Source organism: Rhincodon typus, chromosome 1, assembly GCF_021869965.1.
Source record: "Rhincodon typus isolate 14 chromosome 1, sRhiTyp1.1, whole genome shotgun sequence".
NCBI lineage: Eukaryota > Metazoa > Chordata > Chondrichthyes > Orectolobiformes > Rhincodontidae > Rhincodon > Rhincodon typus.
The window spans coordinates 83,563,494-83,584,678 of record NC_063332.1 but is presented as its reverse complement, the minus strand read 5'-3'; the positions used below and the strand labels follow the sequence as shown (position 1 = coordinate 83,584,678).

Here is a 21,185-nt window from a genome sequence, read left to right as displayed (position 1 = left end):
GACTTAAAAGGGACCTGAGGGGCAAAGATTTCATACAGAGGGTGGTTCATGTGTGGAATGAACTGCCAGAGGACGTGGTAGATGCAGGTACAGTTACAACATTAAAAAGATATTTGGACAGGTACATGAATAGGAAAGATTTGAAGGAATGTGAGCCAAATGGGACTAGTTCAGTTTAGGAAACCTGGTCAGCATCATCGAGTTGGGCAGAAGGGACTTTTTCTGCGCGGTATGACTCTAATTGGCTGGGAAAAGTAAAAGTTCCAATTGGCAATTGCCTCATGCCTGGAATCGACTGAAAAAGTCAGCAATCCATGTTGGAGTGTTTTATTTGTTCATATGATTGGCCATCATTGCCTAGGTCAACATTTATTGCCTATCCCTAGCACTGGATCTAACTTCCTGTTTTCTTCCCATGTGAAGAGTTTGGTACCTACACAACCAGCATAGGTTCTATCAAACCAATTTCTTGGTGTTTTACAGCTTCCTAATGCTTAACAATGAACTCCAGAATTTGCAGGCACATTTCTAATGGAAAGGATATCACACTGAATTAAGGTTGTGTAAATGCACATCTAATTATCACTGGCAGCATGTAGACAAGTAAATTATGGTGTCAGCAATATGGAGTTTATGCCAGACCTGCAATCCTTGAATGTCACATTCCAGCCTTTTCCCTATTTTAATCTTAAGCAGTTAGCATGGCAGCACAGAGGAAACCCCATTCCCTGCCACGATCATCTTCCCCATTACGATCAGCTCATAGGTTGTTGGATTAGTTCATCTGGCTGTTAGTCTAAATTTATGTAGTTTTGGCGCACTCCTGTACTGGTCTAAAGCTTCAGTAATTTCCAGGCAGTGGTACTGAAGTACTTTCTTTTTGGTCATTTAAAGACTTGTGCTGAAGATAGTCTAGTAAACCATCCTCTTGAACTTGAACATGATTTGGAGAATGAAGAGAGGTCATGTAAGTTTGGACAAGCTGTTAGGGTGTGGAGAAGGAGTAGGAAGGAGAGGAGATCTCGGTAGGAGACCTTATCTAACACAGTTTCAGGAAAAATTCTCTTATCTCAACTTCAGTGAGGAGCCATGCACGAGATATCATTGCTTCACTAAAGAGATTGTGCCTAAAAATGGTGAAGTACTGCAGCCACAATTGCAATCTCAAAGCAAGGCAAGGATCGCATTACCTTTGGCTATTGAGGTGACCATGGCTCTTACTTTTTATGCTTCTGGACCTTTTCATTACTGTTGCTGGAGATAGGTTCACTGCTGCACAAAGAATATTACTGCAACCATCTGATTGAGAGAGAGAGAGAGAGAAACAGCTTCATTTCATTTAATCTAATTACAGCCCAGCATGCAGAGACAGCATGAAGTTTTGTACAAATTGGTTGTTGTGCAACGTGCCTTTGGGGCAGTACTGTGACAAATGGCCTGTCTGTCATGTTGCTGCTATTACTTGATAAGAGAAATGAAAGTGCTGGACATCTGATACATTGTCATCACAATGTTAGGTTGTGATGTTGTTAATCCCTATAAAGATGTGAAAGAAAGAAAAAAGCATTGTTGATGTTCATTTGAACTTAATTGCTCTTGTTACTATTGTCCTTGTAGTAGACAATAAAACCTTGCAGTTAACTCCCTACTGATTTGGTTCCTGTAGAACTAGATTCTCTCAGTTGTTAATGAGTAAATGTGCATGGATTTGAAGCTTTATTTGTGGGCATAATGTGTAAGTGAGACCAATACAGTTCTCGCATCTGGTGATGACTTCCATGGCATTCTTTTGTTTATTATTTACCTCTTCCAGAATGGAATATTGTTTTGAACCTGCTTGAAAGTCAACTGCATCATTCATTTACATTGATTTGCTTCAGATTCTTGAACTTAACTGCCTCATTAGTGCATATCATGAGAGCTGTTTTATGTAGCTGTGGTGATACAAATGCAAGCTCTTTCTTCCTTAATTCCATCTCACTTTCTCCAAATCAGCAATACGGGAAAACATAGTGAATTTTACAAGTTGCATGTTTTCCCAAAGCACTGGCCATTATTGGTGGCAGGGATTTATCTGCACAGACCTGACGCAAATTACGTAGCCTCCACAAACAAAAGTGTTTCCACTCCATTATTCTGCAACTGGACTATGAACATAGGCATAATATTATTCATGAGAATTATTACCCTAATATTAATCAAACATTTTATGGCAATCAGTGGTATATAATATGGAGACATAACAGATGGTCTCTTAGAGAGCAAATGTATTCTCCCTTGAAACCGCCATGAACCAGAGCAGAACGATGATATAATAAAGTACATGCAGACATCAGTATTCTTGTTACATATACCTTGAGGGTATTGAAACACAATTCAGATGCTTGGACAGATCAGAAGGGTGTTACACTGTACATCTGCCAAAGCTCAAACATTTTTCCAGTCTGTTTCCGATTGCACAACTTTACCATACATTAAGGCATGTAGCAGGCAGTAGGGGAACTGCTTGGCTTTTGGTCTCCTTGGCCGTAGCAAAGGTTGTGAATGCAGCTTGTGAATCATGTATTAACTTTATCTCATTTCTCTCCCTCAGAAGACCAGCTGTTTGTTAAGATTAACCTTTTTGTTCTGTGATAAATTGTTCCTTTCCAGTTACCCAAATGTGTCTCCAAACTCAACCAAAACTCAACCATCGCAATTTCTGTCATTGCCAAATTACTCCTCCCAGCTGTCTCTTCAAGCAATTGTAACATTCTCAAATAAAACATGATGAACAAGTACAATCACTTTTTAAGAAAGAAATAACATGTCATGTCAAAACATTTTAAAACTAGTATATTGTTTTTGGAGCTGTTGATATTGTGAAATTCAGCAGCCAGTTTATCATAAGACCATAAATTGGAGGAACAGAAAGAGGCCATTTGGCCCCATTGAATCCACTACGCCATTAAATGAGGACATGGCTGATCTGATAAACCTCAACTCCACTTTCCTGCCTTTTCTACATAATCTTTGATTCCTTGATTAAAAATCTGTCTATTTCAGCCTTTAATATTCTTAATGACCCAGCCTCAATGGGTCTCTGCAGGAAACAATTGCACAGATTCGGTACCCTCACTGAGAGCAAAAATCCTCCTCTTCTCTGTCTAAAATGGATGACCTCTTACTCTGAGATTATGCTCTCTTGTTATGCATTTTCCCACAAGGAGAACAAATCTCTCTGTAAAACTCAAAAAGTTCCATGACAGCCAATAAATGAATAATCTTTCTGTTGAAGCAAGAATGCTGTTTAGGAATTGGGAAGAATTTCACTGATTTTCATGTTATAATCTTTTATGTCCATTTGAGCAGACATATGGATTTAAAGTCTTAGCAAAAGGACAGTGCCTGTAATATTGTAGCAGTCATAGGATGTTGGTGGGTCATAGAATCCCTACAGTGTGGAAACAGGCCCTTCGGCCCAACAAGTTCACACCGAACCTCAGAACATCCCACCCAGACCCATCCCCTATAACCCACCTAATCTACACATCCTGAACACTGTGGGCAATTTAGCATGGCCAATCCACCTAGCGTGCACCTCTTTGGACTGTGGGAGGAAACTGGAGCACCTGGAGAAAACCCATGCAGACACAGGGAGAATGTGCAAACTCCACACAGACAGTCGCCCCAGGGTGGAATTGAACCCGGGTCCCTAGTGCTGTGAGGTAGCAGTACTAACCACTGTGCCGCCCCCACATGTCTCTGGCTAAGCCAGCATTCATAGCCTAGAGGGCAGTTGAAAGTCAACCACATTGCTGTGGGTCTGGAGTCACATGTAGGCCAGACTAGGTAAGGATGAAGGATTTCCTTCCCAAGGTTATTAGTGAACCAGGTAGGTTTTTCCCTAACAATCAACAATGGTTTCATGGTCACCATCAGACTCTTGATTCCAGGTTCTCTAATATATTCAAATTCCACCATTGTACTTTGTTGGGATTTGACCCAGGTCCTCCGAACATCAGCTGAGTTTCTGAATCATTAGTCTAGCGATAATACCATAAGCCATTGTACTGAACTGGTAACTCAGATGATACTCTCCATTTCTTGGCAGGGACCAAAAATTATGCAGGAGCAGATTGCTTGTTACCCCCACGATCCTGTCCAAGTAAGAGGTTGGTCAAAAACAAATTCCACCCCACAGAAATAACATACCATTTCCAGCATTAACGAGGGCAGAGTGGGACTTTAGGTCCTCACTGGGGGAAATGCCCTGCCCACAGAAGTTGGCTGGCAGCTCCTGCTGTCCTAGCAGGGCCTGGGACAACATTGTGTTCTCTAACATTAAACATCATGACCAGGATTATGCTGAGACCAAGGACTACAGACCATAGAAAACTGAGTAAACTATTGTTGAGAAAGACTTGATGTTGGAAATTGCTGTTGGTCTTGCTAAAATCCGAATGTTGTTTGTGTCAAATTACAGTCTGTGTTATTTTAAAGGAGGCATTAATCTGTTTGTTTTAAATAATGGAATCATTCTGCTAAGCTTGATGCTTGGAATAATCATTGCCAAATTGTACAGTTGCAACCTCCAAAAACTAACACTGGAGATCAAAACACAAAAAGGTTTCATTATATTTTTGGATAACTTTTCAGTAAACAAGTTTATGGTTTCCATGGGTTTTACACTCATTTTTATTAAAAATGACCATTTTATTGTGAAGTAAATATTTAAATGTCTTGATGTTTAAAAGGCTATTTGGTTATGGCATGAATGGGACCAGTACCTCAAAGCAAACAAAGGGAGAAGTTGGTTTGTTTTTCAGTCGGGGTCAAACAGTGTACAGGAATAAAATTTCTTGGCAGCGGAGTTATTTACCTCCTTGTGTCTGGGAGCCAAACCTTAGCTCCAGCCTCAGCCAAACATTGGCAGCTGTGCACTGTTTATCTGAAGACATTGGGCTCCACCTAGCTGCAGCGCACACAATATGATCATTCATTGCTAAACCAAAACTACAGTGACTCCACACAGGATATACTTCTCAGCTTGGACAATAAAGTCAGTAAAACACAGCTTCTTTAAGCCTGAAGTAGGGAAATGTTGAACCTGAATATCTTCACATGCGTCCCCTCGGCAATGCCATTGATGCATAACTCTTTGTGTTTGAAGTCTTCGGTTTTCTTATGGGCATCAGTTGAAAGATTATGCTGAAACAGTTCAATCACAGCAGTGTTTATGTGCAAAAGAGGGGCTGAATCAATTGTTACTTTTGTTTATCAGTGCTCTGGTGGTGAGAACACTAGATTAGTAGATGAGACACTTCTCCCTGGCTACCTAGTAATTTTACAGAACTGTAATCAGATGTACTAAATATCCTGTTTGGGTATTTTTATTGGCTGCTTCTGGGGCTAAGTCAATCCTCAGAGGAATGAATAAATATCTGAAAAGATGTGGGGAGTTTAGGAGATTCTTACTTCAGTTTCTTTGTTTGTAGTTTTATTTTGTCACTTTATTCCCAACTGTGTGACACTAACAGTGACTAAGTATGCTGTTGAATAAGTTAATTGCTCTCGGTTTATGACTTGAAATGACTCCAATTGACCCACCTTGAAGCTATCTCTATCAGTAATGAGAACATGACAACTTCAAAGCCATGGGGCTGGATGTCATGGAGCTCTTGGCGGGGTGGGGGGGCGCAGGGGTGGGGAGGTGGGTATGTTGGTCATGAAATTGGGTACCATGCCCTGGTCTCCATACTAACGCATCCCCTCTGCCCCTTACTGTGAAATTACCAGCAGGGCTGGGAGTCTGTGGGAGGCCTGCCCACCCATTGGCCAATTGAGGCCCTTAAAAGCTGCTTAAAGGTCTCCTCCCATCACTGTGGAATTAACCTGTGGTGGAAGAGGCCCGTGCCAAGTGTGAAATGGGATAGCTTTCATTGCTGGTCAGTCAAAGTGTAGAAGGGAATGAGAGTGTTATGTTACCTCCTTTAAGGGGCCTCTGTTTTTATCAGAGGGCAACCCCCACCCCTCCAAGGTCACTAGGGACATGGAGATCACACCCACCCATGGGAATCTCATCCTGCCCCCCCACTTTGGAATCTCATCCACAAAGTCGGTGGAGTTGTGGATAGTGCGGAAGGATGTTGCCGGTTACAGAGGGACATAGATAAGCTGCAGAGCTGGGCTGAGAGGTGGCAAATGGAGTTTAATGCGGAAAAGTGTGAGGTGATTCACTTTGGAAGGAGTAACAGGAATACAGAGTACTGGGCTAATGGTAAGATTCTTGGTAGTGTGGATGAGCAGAAAGATCTCGGTGTCCATGTGCATAGATCACTGAAAGTTGCCACCCAGGTTGATAGCGTTGTTAAGAAGGCGTACAGTATGTTAGGTTTTATTGGTAGAGGGATTGAGTTTCGGAGCCATGAGGTCATGTTGCAGTTGTACAAAACTCTGGTGCGGCCGCACTTGGAGTATTGCGTACAGTTCTGGTCACTGCATTATAGGAAGGATGTGGAAGCATTGGAAAGGGTGCAGAGGAGATTTACCAGGATGTTGCCTGGTATGGAGGGAAGGTCTTATGAGGAAAGGCTGAGGGTCTTGAGGCTGTTTTCGTTAGAGAGAAGAAGGTTAAGAGGTGACTTGATAGAGACATACAAGATGATCAGAGGATTAGATAGGGTGGACAGTGGGAGCCTTTTTCCTCGGATGGTGATGGCTAGCACGAGGGGACATAGCTTTAAATTGAGGGGTGATAGATATAGGACAGATGTCAGAGGTAGGTTCTTTACTCAGAGAGTAGTAAGGGCGTGGAATGCCCTGCCTGCAAAAATAGTAGACTCGCCAACTTTAAGAGCATTTAAATGGTCATTGGATAAACATATGGATGATAATGGAATAGTTTAGGTTAGATGGGCTTCAGATTGGTTTCACAGGTCGGTGCAACATCGAGGGCCGAAGGGCCTGTACTGCGTTGTAATGTTCTATGTTCTATGTTCTAAGTCATTAGTCACAGAAGGAGGCAACATGACACACTGAGTTCATGCGAGCTGCACCTTTCATGTTTCATGTACTCGTGTCCAGAAAGTTGTTCTGTTCTATTGGTGAAACATGGGTGACATTTACTTCTCCTGTACAGTTGTCATGAGGCAGCTGTTCTGTGGCTAACTGCTGTCACTGTATGAGCTGAGGGGGAACAGGCACTTGGAGCACCTGAGCGTGTTTGAGAATGCAAAAGTCATGAGACCTCACTGTCATATCTCAGGGAGTTACATGTTTGTAATTAATTTCTCCTGGTACCTGTGGAAATCCAGTGATGGCTACAAGCCCCATAGCTCTGACTGGCTGGCTTTCAGGATCTGCAGTGAGTTGCACAATTTATTGACTCGTGTGAACAGGCCAGTGGTGATCCCCTGATGCATTTGTGAGTGGCTGACTATGGGATGCCACACAGATGCAAGTGAAGCCCTGGAAAGACCTGCTAGTGTAGATTCTCGCTGCTGTAGGGTCTTCAAAAGCTAACAATATTGGATTGCCTCACAATGCTTGAGGGTGTAGGTCTTTCTGAAAGAGCTGATGCAGGTGAGTGATGGAAGCCTTGGACATTTTCAGCAACCTCTGAGATTGCAGTTTTGACATTTGCTGGTTGTCACCCCACCTGCGATGATATTCCAGCACTCAGTGCCTCGCTGCCCCCTTGGTAGCAACATCCTTAGGTGTCTACATTCCTGACACCACCTACTGGCCTGTTGCTCCATCCCTCCCCCTGAATGATTCCTCTCCAGCGGCACAAGATCCAGCTGAAGCTTGAGGCGCACTTGACTCACTTTGTCATCCTACGGTGAATTGTGTGTCAGAGTTAGAAATACAGCTCCCTTTAGAGCTCAGACAGATGAGCTGATTGAGAGCGTGTGATGCGCATTGGACTTTTATATAGTGCGCCCAGTTAGCTCAGTCAGTAGAGCAATCTCAGGATTGTGGGTTTAAGCCGCATGTTCAATACCTGCATTTGTGGCCCTCTTGTGGTGCAGCGGTAGTGTCCCGACTCCAGGCCTGGGTTCAAGTCCCACCTACTCCAGAGGTGTGTAATAACATCACTGAACAGGTTGGTTAGGGGATAAAAAGCTGTGTTCTCCAACTCCATTTTGATTTAGTCTCTTCCCTCTCTCCCTGACTGCCCCCTCACTTTTGATGGTTCCCATTGCCCATAATGGGCTTTGCTTGGGAATATTTAATTGGCAACACCGGTGATTTCTGGCGGTAGGTTAGTAGGTTAAAAAAAAACAAAAAAAAGGTCTCTGTGATTTGCTGATTGGAAAGTCACTCAGTTGTGTGTAATAACCTTTCTGGGTATAAGAAAAAAAGCTGTGTTCTGTGGGTGTTTAGCTCAAATGGTTAGAGTATGGTACTTATAATGCCATGATTATGGGTTCACCCTTCATGCTGGCTTCCAACTGAGACTTCACTTCTAATCAAGGCTCTTGTGGTACAGTGATGGTATCTTTACCTCTGATCCAGGTTCAAATCCCACTTGTTCCAGAGAAATGTCAGCAGCATATTGATTAAAATATCTGAAAGGCACATTCTGGAGGGCTTTTGTGGTACAGTGGTAGTGTCCCTACACCAGAGCTGAAGGACCTATGTTCAAGTACTACCTGCTCCAGAGGTATGTTATGAAATTTCTGCTTAAAAAATATACCCACTGAGGTCTACTGCCCCAACTGGGTGGCATTTGTTAATTGGGCATTTTGTAAATTTGGTGACTGGCTTATTTCATAAGAATAGTTGCTGAGTTCCTGTTTTGTGTTTTGTCACACTGGCTGTGGTGAGTAGTGTTTGTAATTTGGTGATTTGTCAATTTGGTGAGTGGGCAATTGGATTTATTTCACTTAAAGATTTTTTTAATGAAAGAAGGCTGCATTTCTTTTTCCCCAGTGGGGTGTTGGATTCTGGATATGGATAGGCTCCAGATGGGAAAAGTGAAAACCAATGTTTGTACTATACCACAGATTTACAGTAAAGCCTTTTTAAATTTCAAAGTCTTTGGCCTGATTCAACATGTGGAAATCAGTATATGAAACAGGTTGGCAGAGGATTAGTCCCGATCTCTTCAGATAGGACGACAAACAAAGCAGAATATAATTCCTGTTTCTGAGTCCCAGTGGCTATTTTAAAGTGAAATGACTGTGTGTCTCACTGATGGATCATGAATTATGGTTCTCCACTGGTGTTTGCAGAGTTGGAGTCACATGAACAATGGAAGAATGAGATGGAGATGTGGGTCATTATCTCTAGCCAAGAAGAAGAAATGAGATATAGCTTTGGTTTTATCCTTAGCAGGAAGGTGTAAAATTGGAGAAATAAAGGGTGAAACCTTGTAGGGGCCTGAGCAATGTGGGCTATGGTGAGATTTTTGGCAGAATCAGATGAGAAGCCTGGCGAGGCCCACCTTGTTATTTGGGAGCATTTCACTCCATCTTTTGTGTCTTTGAAAATGGTGCAGCCAGTTTTTCATGTGGCAGCAGGGAGTTGTCAATTAAATGGATTATTGCTTGTGAAACATCTTGTTAATGGCCAGTCTTGCCTTGTTCAGCTTTCTGTCATAACAATTGCACTAAAAAGGATGTCAAGACAATACATATTGGAAACCATAGCGTCAACCTGGCCAAGTCAGCTCGCTGCTCGCTCCTAAGGATCCTTGTGTTAGAGCATCTCAGGGATGCTCCATGGACACTGGCCACATGTAGCCCATTTCCATGGACATTGGCATTTGAATGTGACAGCCTTTACGAACCCTCAGGTTTGCTTACAGGACGATCCTGTACATCTCGATGTGCACCTCAGGCTGCACCAGCAACTATCATTGTAATGTCACTGTGCTCGTGGACATGCACCCAGCTCCTGCACTGGAGCAGGCTGCATCTCTGGCTTCTTGGCTCACTGTCATAGTGCTCACTCACCCACTGTGAGCCTGCCTGGATGCTCACAGTATCCCTCTCTTTGCATTGCCTTTGTCAACTTAACCCCCTCAGACACAGATACCAGGCTCATATTACTTCTAGCTTGCATTGCCATTTAGCACAGACACAAAAGCTGGAAGATTGTCATGATTGTCAGCAAGGCTCAGTCAGGAGAAGAGCTAAGAGGGTCCTGGTATGGCAAGTCAAGGGCAGCTTCCTATACCATGGGCATAGACACAGCCAGTCAGCCAACTGGGGCAGCCAGAGGTCTCCATATAAGGGATGAGAAGCTGAATGCCAGGCAGCACACCACTTGTCTTGACTTGTTCTGCTCCACTGGGGGCTGTTTTTCTCCTGGAATGAGAGACAGGCAGGTATTACGGGGATTTAAAGTGGGTGACGCGGCTGCCACTGTAAAGACACAAAAGATGGAGTGAAATGCTCCCAAATAACAAGGTGGGCCTCGCCAGGCTTCTCAGCTGATTCTGCCAAAAATCTCACCATAGCCCACATTGCTCAGGCCCCTACAAGGTTTCACCCTTTATTTCTCCAATTTTACACCTTCCTGCTAAGGATAAAACCAAAGCTATATCTCATTTCTTCTTCTTGGCTAGAGATAATGACCCACATCTCCATCTCATTCCTCCATTGTTCTTGTGACTCCAACTCTGCAAACAGTTGGTGCAACTGTGAAGGTGTCTCGAGTGAGTGAGTATGTTGCGAGAGGGCATGCAGGGTCATGGTCATGGTGTTTGGGGTGTGTGAGAGTGAGTGGGGATAATATTGCAGGCAATGGTGTAAATGGTTGAGCATGAGCCTTGTTGGGAGGTGATCACAGTAGCAGAGAAAAAGTGAGTGTGAAGTATCAGAGAGAAAATGATGGTACCTACCCTAGCGGAATGAAGAAAGTCGTTTCCCTTTTTCCTATATTGAAGCACATTCCTCCAGATAGCTGAGACTACTTGATCCTCAGTGGCAACCAATTCTGGTGTTGTGGTCTCCCTTGCTGGTCCTGGGAAAGAGGGTGTCTGCACCACCCCATCCAACAGGACCTCCAAATCCCTGCTGCAAAGTGGCATGATGATTTCTCCCCGTCTGCAATGTCTGGGGCAAATGCCTTGCACTGACAGTGCTTCTCCGGGTGCACAACAGCTTTTTAAATATGGTGTATCTTCAAGGGCTGCTCGGTCCAGGATATTCACCAAGTGATGAATTCTTCTGGGAATGTTGCTTGGTAAGATGGGGCTGGAATCAAATGTGACAGATGTCATTGGGCTAGGGTAAGTAGGAGTCAAGGAGGTGAGTTTGCTAAGAAAATGCACTGAGTCTCATGACTGAAATCCCTTCAAAAATCTTGACACAGCTTGGACTTATCCAAAAATTCAGCATGGTGTATTTTCAGAACTGTGTGTACACACCTGACCAAAGAGGGATTGGAGATTCCAATCAGATTTGTAGAATGAATTTACAAAAATGAAGACTTGTTGGAAACCTACAAGATGTGGTCAATATTTGCTAAATTTAATATCAATCAATCAATCCATGGTAGAATATATTGTAGAGTTTGAGAGGTTATCTAAAAGACTGAAGAAGTTCAATCTAGAAATCCCGGAGTTTGTGCTGGTGTTTACATGATTAGAATGTGCACATAGATAAACTTTTGGTTCTTGTGATGGGAAAGTGTTAGTGGCAGCCTGTAGAGTGGAAGCTAGAATGCTAAAAGAGACTGAACTAAATTACAGAACTAGAAAGATTTTGGAGTATATTTGGAAGTTAAGGATAGGGTCAACCTGGTTTGTCACACTGATGGAAAATGTCCTCCAGGTGAGACCTGTGAGACCAAGGCTAAGTTGATAACTGGAGACTTTGAGGCGGAAGTGACTTTGGTTAAACGTATGTCTCTTTTAGCACATAATATAACTACTGACAGGAATCCTGTCTTTGGTGTCATTGCTGTAATAGTGTGGCACAGACTATCATCAGAAGTGTCAAAAAAGTATCTTGGCTCTTCATTATTACAGGACCAAAATAATTCATAGCAAATTTGTCTCGCACTGTCAGATTTTGGTTTCCATTCACTGTCAAAGTAAAATGCCAATTAATTAATAATTTCACAGCTATTGCAAACAATTCCCATTCAAGTTATTACTTTCTCTAAAGGCAAAATACTGAGGATACTGGAAATCTGAAACAAACACAGAGTGTGCTAGAGAAACTCAACAGGTCTGGCAGCATCTGTGGAGCGAGAAACAGAATTAACATTTCAAGTCTGGTATGAGTCTTGTTCAGCTTCTCCAGCATTCTCCCCACATGCTCAGGTTTCCTCTCACAGCCCAAAGATGTGCAGGTTAGGTAGATTAGCCATGGGAAATTCAGGGTAACACGTATAGGGTAGGGGAGATGGGTCTGGGTTTTTTGGCTTGATCTTCCTGAATTCATCACAGTCACATAGGATGAGGTTCATGTGTTTGTCAAATGCTTTGAAGGTTCCAATGAAGATGCGCCCATCCTGAAGGATGCATTTCATTCTGTAGTCAATGTGCTGAAGCATCTTTTCAGAGGGTCAGTGTGGATTGCCAAATGGCTTTCTTCCATACTGTAGGGATTCTGTAATTCTGTGGTTCTCTGTGCTTCTTTTTTTCTCTATAAAGACATAATTCCAATATGTTTTAACATAGAATTAATCTGGTAAAACACTGCTATGAAATGCTGCAAGAGTACCGGGCAAATGTACAAAACAATTATTTCAACAGCATTTTATCTATATTTCCCGCGAGGTTGTGCATGGCTATTAGAGTTAGGAAAATTATTATGAGTCCATGTCAATGTTGCAGGGCCCAACAGAAGACCTTCACAACTCAATAAAAAATATCTCCCCACCACCAGCACTTTTGCACTTCCAATGAAACATGTTTTGTCTCTTTTGCAGTTCAAATTGAACAATTGGCATAAATATAAATTCATGGTTCACTTCTGACAGCTTTAATTATTTAGCTGACGTAAATTGGAGGAAGTTTTAGGTTTATTTAACGGCATTGATTGCAGTCACAAATGTTTGTTTAACTAAATCAAAAAGCAAATTTGACTCAATAATTTCACAGTCTTTTTAAATTAAATGTTTGCAAAGAATTACATTAATTAATACTTTTTCCTTGAAATAGATTGAATGTTTATCAGATTATTTATCCTCATGATAAAATATTATTTGATTCTTTACATTTGAGCTGAAATGAAACAGGATGGCTGTAGAATAACAGACTATTTATGTAAGATTATGCCATTTATTGCAAGCAAAAACCATGGAAAGCACTGATGCAGTCAAAGACACTGTATTGATTCTGATAACATCATTCTGTTTATGTCTTTAACAGGACAATATTACATTATTTTTGAGAGCATGTGAAGAGCTTGGACTTAAGGGATCACAGCTTTTTGACCCGGGTGATCTTCAAGATATGACTAATAGGGCCACAATCAAGTAAGTAAGAAAAGAACAAATAATAGTGAATTTTAAATTCATGAAAAATAGTTTGTGGAAATTGTGGAGTTTCTTTGAAGTTATTCTCAATTCTCCCAATGATTAATTTAAATCATATGTTTCTATTGTGTAATACAATGAAATAGAGGAACTTAAAAATCTCTTTGCAAGTGCATTCCTGATGACAGCACATATATGCAATGGCCAATTTTAGTTGCAACACACCTGCTCCATACAAGATCAGGGTTAAGTTGTCAGATTTTCCCCAGACCTGTGGATCCTCAACCTGTATGTAACAGGATCTGTTGTCTTTGCGGTATGTTATGCATTTTTATTTACAAACTAGATCAGTGGTTAAACTGTATCGTCACAGAAAGCATTAACTGTGCTATTCATAGGTTGGGAGTTAACCTGGGAGAGGCTGGCATGATCAGCGTTTCAGAACCAACTAACTGCAAGAACAAAGTATAGTGTATTGCATGACAGTGACAACTATAACTTACATTGGCTAATTATATTCAATTAGCCAATCAGAAACCAGGGATGTCATATCTGACCCCCATCAAGTTAGCACTCCTCGATTCTCCCTGGAAGACTGAATTGCATCATTAGATTGGGTGGAGCATAATGTAGTCTTCAACATGAAGTGCTTCAGAACCATTACCTTATACAACGTTCCTCCATTGCCCACAGTTAATAGAGTCATAGAGTTGGACAGCAGGGAAACAGACCCTTCGGGTAATGTTTATGCATTCAGGTAAAAATCTACTTAACACTCCATCTCCCCGGGTTCTGACTTAACAAATTCAGGTGACCTCAAGGCTTCATAATTCTTCCAGAATGCATTATTTTCAGATCTGGAAGATTGATAACTCATTGGCTTGAGGACTGTTGACCTTGATTCAGATCATCTGTAGAGCATTTCTGTGCTGGAGGACCTTTCATATCTGAGATGACATTCACTAAAAAAAAAATGTTGCTCTTGCTAAACTCAATGCAGTGATTAGTCTATTACCTTATCTGCAGAAAACATTATCTCCTGAATTCCTGATCTGGAGGAATTCTATCCTGCTAATTCATAGATTCCTCATTATATCATATGGGAAGCTTAAATCTAATGAGTGTCCATTAGGGAAGATGGCTGCTCTGTTGTAACATGTACTTTCTTCTTCGCAGTATCCTGGATTTTCAGTCCAGGTAATTTCTTCTTTTTGACAGAGTGCTGAACCTGTGGATGTTGGTCTGGCTTCCATGGAGTCTTATGCAGCTTGTCTCCTATTAATATATGGAAATCTTTATTTTAATCAGTTGATATCTGTGTTGATACTTGTAAGGTCTTTACTTCAACTTGTCGTGTAGGTTAGACATCTTCATTCAACCTCTATGGATGTCTTTCTGGTGAACTAGATATTTTCACATCCTCATTTGTGGGACTGGAGGGTTTCTGCTTACTTAGCACTATCTTTGACCTCGCACTGATAATTCTTCTTTGGAAGACAAAGGATCGAAACATTGATCTTGACTTTGTGTGGGTTCATTATCTGATATCCAAGTCAAATCTGTTCAGTGGGCTGTTTTGCTGTTTCAATGACATCACTTAAAAGTTCACCAATGAACTCAAGTGGTTTGTACTGCTCATTCCTGCTTTAATATTTGTTTATTTTGGCAATTTTGTGGATTTTTGTCTCAGAAGGTTCTTTACTGGTAATAGGAATGGAAACCATTGCTACATTTCCTGAAAAGTTATAGACATTCTTCCCGTTAACAGTATGAAGAAATTTTCTTATGCCTCATAGGTAATCACAATAGATTCTTTCTTTTTGGGTTCCATCATGAATTTACCTGTTGCCCATTGACCAATGAAATGACAATAGTTTACTCTTGGATGAGTTATTTCCTTGGAACAAGGATATTAAAGTCAAATAATGCATGCAGGTAGGCTTAAGAATGATAAGTGTTGATTATGTATATCTTTTTTACTTTTTCAAATTCTTTGTGTTACAATGTTACTTGTGGCATATCTTTTACCTTGAGAATTATTCCATCTGGAGAATGTAGTTTTGTCCTGTAGGCTGTAACTCTTGGTTATTAGTCAATGTACTTGATCAGATAAGACAATGACAGTAACCCCTTGATCAACGTTACAATCAATCAGATGTCCATTGACATAAACAAGTTCTGTCAAACTCAAGTCAGTTGAATCACCAAATTCCCCTAGGAATGCCTCTGGTATTTTTTTTAGTGGTGGTTGTTCTACCATACTAAGTTCCTTCAGTGTATAACCACCACCATTTTTGTTGCTTTGAAACTGCATGAGACTTCTGCTCATCTTCTGGAAATGACCTCCAGCTCTACAGAGGGAGCATTCTTCTGTTGCAGCTGGGGATGGCTGTGCCTGTGCAGCTTTATCCTTCCACAGCATGACACCGGTAAAGACCGCATCATTTATGTTTTGCTGTATTTCCAATTTTCTAATAAAATAAGAAAAGGACTGTTTTCAAACCAAGCACTAGGGAAGGAATTGCTGCATTTTTAGTAACAGCTTACTGGACCTCTTGTGCGTTGTATTTATACTGTTCCTTTACAAGCTGTGGGGTGCAGAGAGGTAAGGCAGAATTTCACCATGTTCTGTGTGTAAGGTGAGATTCAGCCAGCAACAGATTGCTGATAGGTTTGTGTGACTGTGGCCAGTCATGGATTCTGAAAGTCATTAGCCTGGTGACAACTTTTCAATTGGCTCATGGGCGAATGAACAGCTTGGTTGTTTACAGAGTGTAAGATGTGTCCAGGCTTGGAAAAGCAGGGTCTGTCTATATACCGTTGCATCAAAGTAACTCAAGGCTGGAGCAGTCAGTTGTTCAGTTCCCCAATTTTCTGTTGCCTATAACCAGTGACTGTGAAACTGAACAATTAATGTGTAAACCCCATAGGCCCTCAGCAAAGAACTGAGAATCTGAAAGGAATGAGATCAGAGAACAGAAGGTCTTTGGAAAAGAAGGGATAACCTCATCAAAGCCTGTGGACTGGTTCTATTGAACTATAATTTTCCTCCACTCATAACATTAATGTTTATCTCTTAAGTATGTGTAATGGTTTTAAAAGGAGGGTTAGAGTTTCATGTAGCAGTATATGCTTCTTAGTTGTTTATGTATGGTTATTTATTTGTAACAAATTATAGTTCTTGTTAAGTACAGAAACCTGGTCAGCATTTTCTGTTACCTTGAGTATTTCAGGAAAGGAAATTGGGAACTTCATGTACTTTGATTAAAAGTTAAACTTTCATGACGACCCCAGGGATAATGGAGTTTAAGAATCAGTGTACTTTCCCAGTGGGTCATAATACATCTGCTGATGGGTCTACCTTTTGTGTTTGCTTGTCATGTGTGTCTATAGGTCGTTTATACGTTAAAAAATGGATAAGTCCTGTTGCTGTGCTGTGTCACGGTTGTCGTTCTCCTCACAGGATTTGTCTATGAGTTTTCCTGGCTTCATCTTGCAATGCAATTTGAATAGTTTTCTCCAACATCAGTAATCTTTCAACCATAACAAATGTGACAAAACTTGATGAATAAATACAAAATCAACAAATACAAAAAAAACCCAAAAAAATTACATTGCCAGTCATAGAGCTGAATTTTACCAAAAATCAGCAAAGAGTGAATTTTGAGGAGTTTCGGGGGGACTTCTCTCTGTGAGCTCTAGTGGCTTTTTTTCACACAATTATCTGCTGCTCACCTCATAGGTGTATCCATGACAACAATCTTGTGCTATCTTGCCTTTGCCTGCAGTGGAAGTACTAACCACTGCCAGGACAATCTGTGATTTCTGGGATTAATGTGGAAAAATATGGTATTATCCACTTTGGTAGGAAGAACATATGTGCAAAAAAATCCTTAAATGGTAAAAGTATAGATGTACAAAGGCACCTTGGTGTCCTTGTTGATAAGTAACTGAAGGCTATCATGCAAATGCAGCATGCTATTAGGATGGCTCGTGGAACATTAGCTTTTATTGCAAGAGGACTTGTGTACAGGAATAATGAAGTTTTGCATCAGTTGCACAGGAGCCTGATTAAACTGCACCTGTAATTCTGTGTGCAGTTTTGATCACCCTACCTCAGGAAATATATTATTGCCACAGAGGGAGTGCAATAAAGACTCATCAGACTTGATCCCAGGATGGGGGAACTGACTTATGAAGAGAGATTGGGAAAACTGGGCCCATATTCTCTAGAGTTTTGAAGAATGAGAATTGAGCTCATTAAACCTTACAAAATACTGAAAGGGATAGACAGGGTAGATACAGGAAAGATGTTTTACCCAGTTGTCAAGTCTTGAACCGGGGGCACAATTTAAAAATGAGAGGGATGCCATTTAGGACCAAGATGAGGAGAAATTGGTTTACTCAGAGGGTGGTAAATGTTTGGGATTCTTTACCCAGAGGGCTGTAAAAGCTTAGCTTTTGAGTATATTTGAAGTAGAGATTGACATTTTTTTGATTACTAACGACATAAAGAGTTATGGAGATAGTATGGATAAAAGGCATTGAAGTATTCAATTGACCATGATGATACTAAGTTACTGAGCAGGCACAATGTTCTGAATGTCTTACTCCTGCTCCTATGTACCTATTCTTCCCAGCCTAGTCCTTTGTGCGGTTAATTTAAAGTTTTTTTTCCACTTGACTGCAGAGTATTTTAATGTTACTCACAAAACTCTGAAGCTGTTGCTTCCCAGTCATGACAGAATCTTCCTCTTTAAGGACTCTGCAATCATCAAGTATGACTGAACTTTTTAGTCTCACACACCCACTGTCTTTCCAGTGTCTATTATCAGTTTAGAATCACAGAATCCCTACAGTGTGGAAACAGGCCATTCAGCCCAAGTCCACACCAACCCTCCAAATAGTATCCCACACAGACCCAACACCCTAAGTCTGTGTTTCCCATGGCCAATGCACCTAACCTACACACCCCTAAACACTATGGATAATATAGCATGGCCAATCCACCTAACTTGCCCATCTTTGGACTGTGAGAGGAAACTGGAGCACCCAGCAGAAACCCACACAGACTCTAGGAGAACATGCAAATTCCAAACAGACAGTAGCCTGAGGCTGGAACCAAACCTGGATCCCTGGCACTGTGAGACAGCAGTGCTAACTAACGAGCCATTGGGAAAGTGAAGGCTTTGTAAAGTGTATGTGCAATATCCCATGGTAACCTTTCAAAAGAGCAGTGTCCTGGGCAATACTTATCTCTTTACCACACAAACAGATTATCTGGTTATATGGAACATTGCTGTGAGAAAATTGGCTGCTTTGTTTCCAAAATTGCAACAGTGGCTGCGGTTCAAAAATACTTCATTAGCTATGAAGAGATTTGATATATCCTGTGTTCATGATTGATACTATAAAAATTTCAAAATGGCAACTGTATACTTCCAGCAGACGTTCACTCTGTGCATGTTAATGCCTACACCAATATGGAATCAATTTACAAAAACAAAGTTGCTGGAAAAGCTCAGCCGGTCTGGCAGCATATGTGAAGGAAAAATCAGAGTTAACGTTTCGGGTCCGGTGACCCTTCCTCAGAACTGATGGTGGCTGGGAAAACGTCAGTTTATATGTAATACATGTAATTCAGCTTGTAAATATCTGCACAGCAATTCAGAGCTCTGTAGATACACATAGCCTCCAAAAATGTAGGCAATTGAAAATTGCCAGACATCTGGAGTTTATTTCATGATTTCTGTTGGTTTTACTGAATTAGTTGAAATAAAACACCAAATTGGTTTGGCCAGTTTAACGGATATGACTGTGCTGCAGGCAATATTATTCATTAATGTTATTTGTGAGTTACTGTTTTTATTATTTGTATTTGAGAAAATACCACCATGAAACCACATTTAAATTAGAAGAGAAAAGTCTTACACATTGTAAACTGTGTAAGTGAGTAAGTAGACCAGAGTTTATACAAGTGAAGTGTTTTGCTTTGCATACACTGGTGTAATGAACTTAACTTCATTTACATCACATGAGCATAATTTTGCAGGATAGGTTTGCATGGAGATGGTCTGTCAATCCATTTCATTAATCTTTCCAAAATACCATCTCAGCCATTTTCTATTTCATGCATCTGTTTTTTAAATGTGGCTTATATTCTGGCTTCTATCAACCCTTTCTTTGAATCTACTCAAGCTGTTAGTCACTGCTTGTGACAAAGAATGCTTTCGGATATCTATCCAATAATTATCACATTACCACTGTATGTATCAAAATCTTTTGTATTTGAATCATGGTAGGTGAAGGGGAATAATTAATCTGACCACTGTCTGTGATGCTGTAAATGTGTTTTTGAAACTTTTTATGTTGATAACCAGAAGTTCTATGTCCAGCATACTCACTTTACATCTTACAGTTTTATTAAATTTTAGCTCTTTCCCCTCCATTCCCTGAAATTTTGTAGTGTTCAAATAAACAAAGGACATACAGTGACTTTATATAGAGCCAGGGTCTACTAAATCTATTTAGTTTATTAAGATTGAGGACCTGTTATGACCATCATGGTACAAAATGTTCTATGAATTACTAATAGCATAATGATTGATTTTTTTTTAAATATAGTTACTTGATTCTCGTTGATATTTCTTCTTTAAACAACTTGCCAAAATAGAGTCATAGCATCATAGAAATATACAGCATGGAAACTGACCCTTTCGGTCCAACTCGTCCATGCCAACCAGATATCCTAAATTAATCTAGTCCCACTTGCCACCATTTGGCCCATATCCCTTTAAACCCTTTCTATTCATGTACCCATCCAGATGCCTTTTAAATTTTGTAATTGTACAAGCCTCCACCACTTCTTTTAGCAACTCATTCTATACACACACCACCCTCTGGGTGAAAAAGTTGTCCCTTGTAAATCTCTCCCCTCTCACCTTAAACCTATGGCCTCTAGTTTTGGACTCCCTGACCCCAGGGAAAAGACCATGGCTATTCACCCTATCTGTGCTCCTCATGATTTTATAAACTGCTAAAAGGTCACCCCTCAGCCTCTGATGTAAGATAGCCCCAGCCTATTCAGCCTCTCCCTATAGTTCAAACACTGCAACCCTGGCAACATCCTTGTAAATCTTTTCTGAACCCTTTCCAGTTTCACAAAACCTTTCCTATAGGAGGGAGACCAGAATTGCACGCTGCATTCCCAAATTTACCTAACCAATGTCTTGTACAGCCACAACATGACCTTCTGACTCCTATATTCAATGCACTGACCAATAAAGGCAACCATACCAACTGCTTTCTTCACTAATGTGTCTACCTGCGACTCTACTTTCAAGGAACTATGAACCTACGCTCCAAAGTCTCTTTGTTCAGCAACACTACACAAGGCTTTACCATTTAGTATATAAGGCCTGCCATGATTTGCCTTTCCAAAATGCAGCACCTCACATTCATCCAAATTAAATTCCATCTGCCATTCCTTGGCCACTCGTCCCAACAAAGCAATGTCCCATTGTACTCTGAGGTAATCTTCTTAGCTGTCCACTCTACCACCAATTTTGCTGTCATCTGCAAACTTACTAACCATCCTTCCTCTGTTCACATGCAAATCATTTATATAAATGACAACAAGCAGTGGGCCCAGCACCTGTGGCACACCTCTGGTCAGAGGCCTGCAGTCTGAAAAGTAACCCTCCATCACCACCCTCTGCCTTCTACCTTCGAGCCAGTTCTATATCTAAATGGCAAGTTCTCCCTGC

General features: G+C 41.0%; 1 protein-coding gene across 9 annotated transcripts in view; it reads left to right on the top strand.

Moving 5' to 3' along the window:
- LOC109919982 (LIM and calponin homology domains-containing protein 1-like) overlaps nucleotides 1-21,185 on the top strand; it is a 186,370-nt gene that overhangs the window by 17,500 nt on the left and 147,685 nt on the right. For all 9 annotated transcript variants that reach the window (XM_048600247.1, XM_048600286.1, XM_048600260.1 and 6 more), the window contains exon 2: nucleotides 13,313-13,419. In XM_048600247.1, coding sequence (XP_048456204.1) covers nucleotides 13,397-13,419 — 23 coding nt within the window. In that variant the 5' untranslated portion in view covers nucleotides 13,313-13,396. The remainder of the gene's footprint in view (nucleotides 1-13,312; nucleotides 13,420-21,185) is intronic.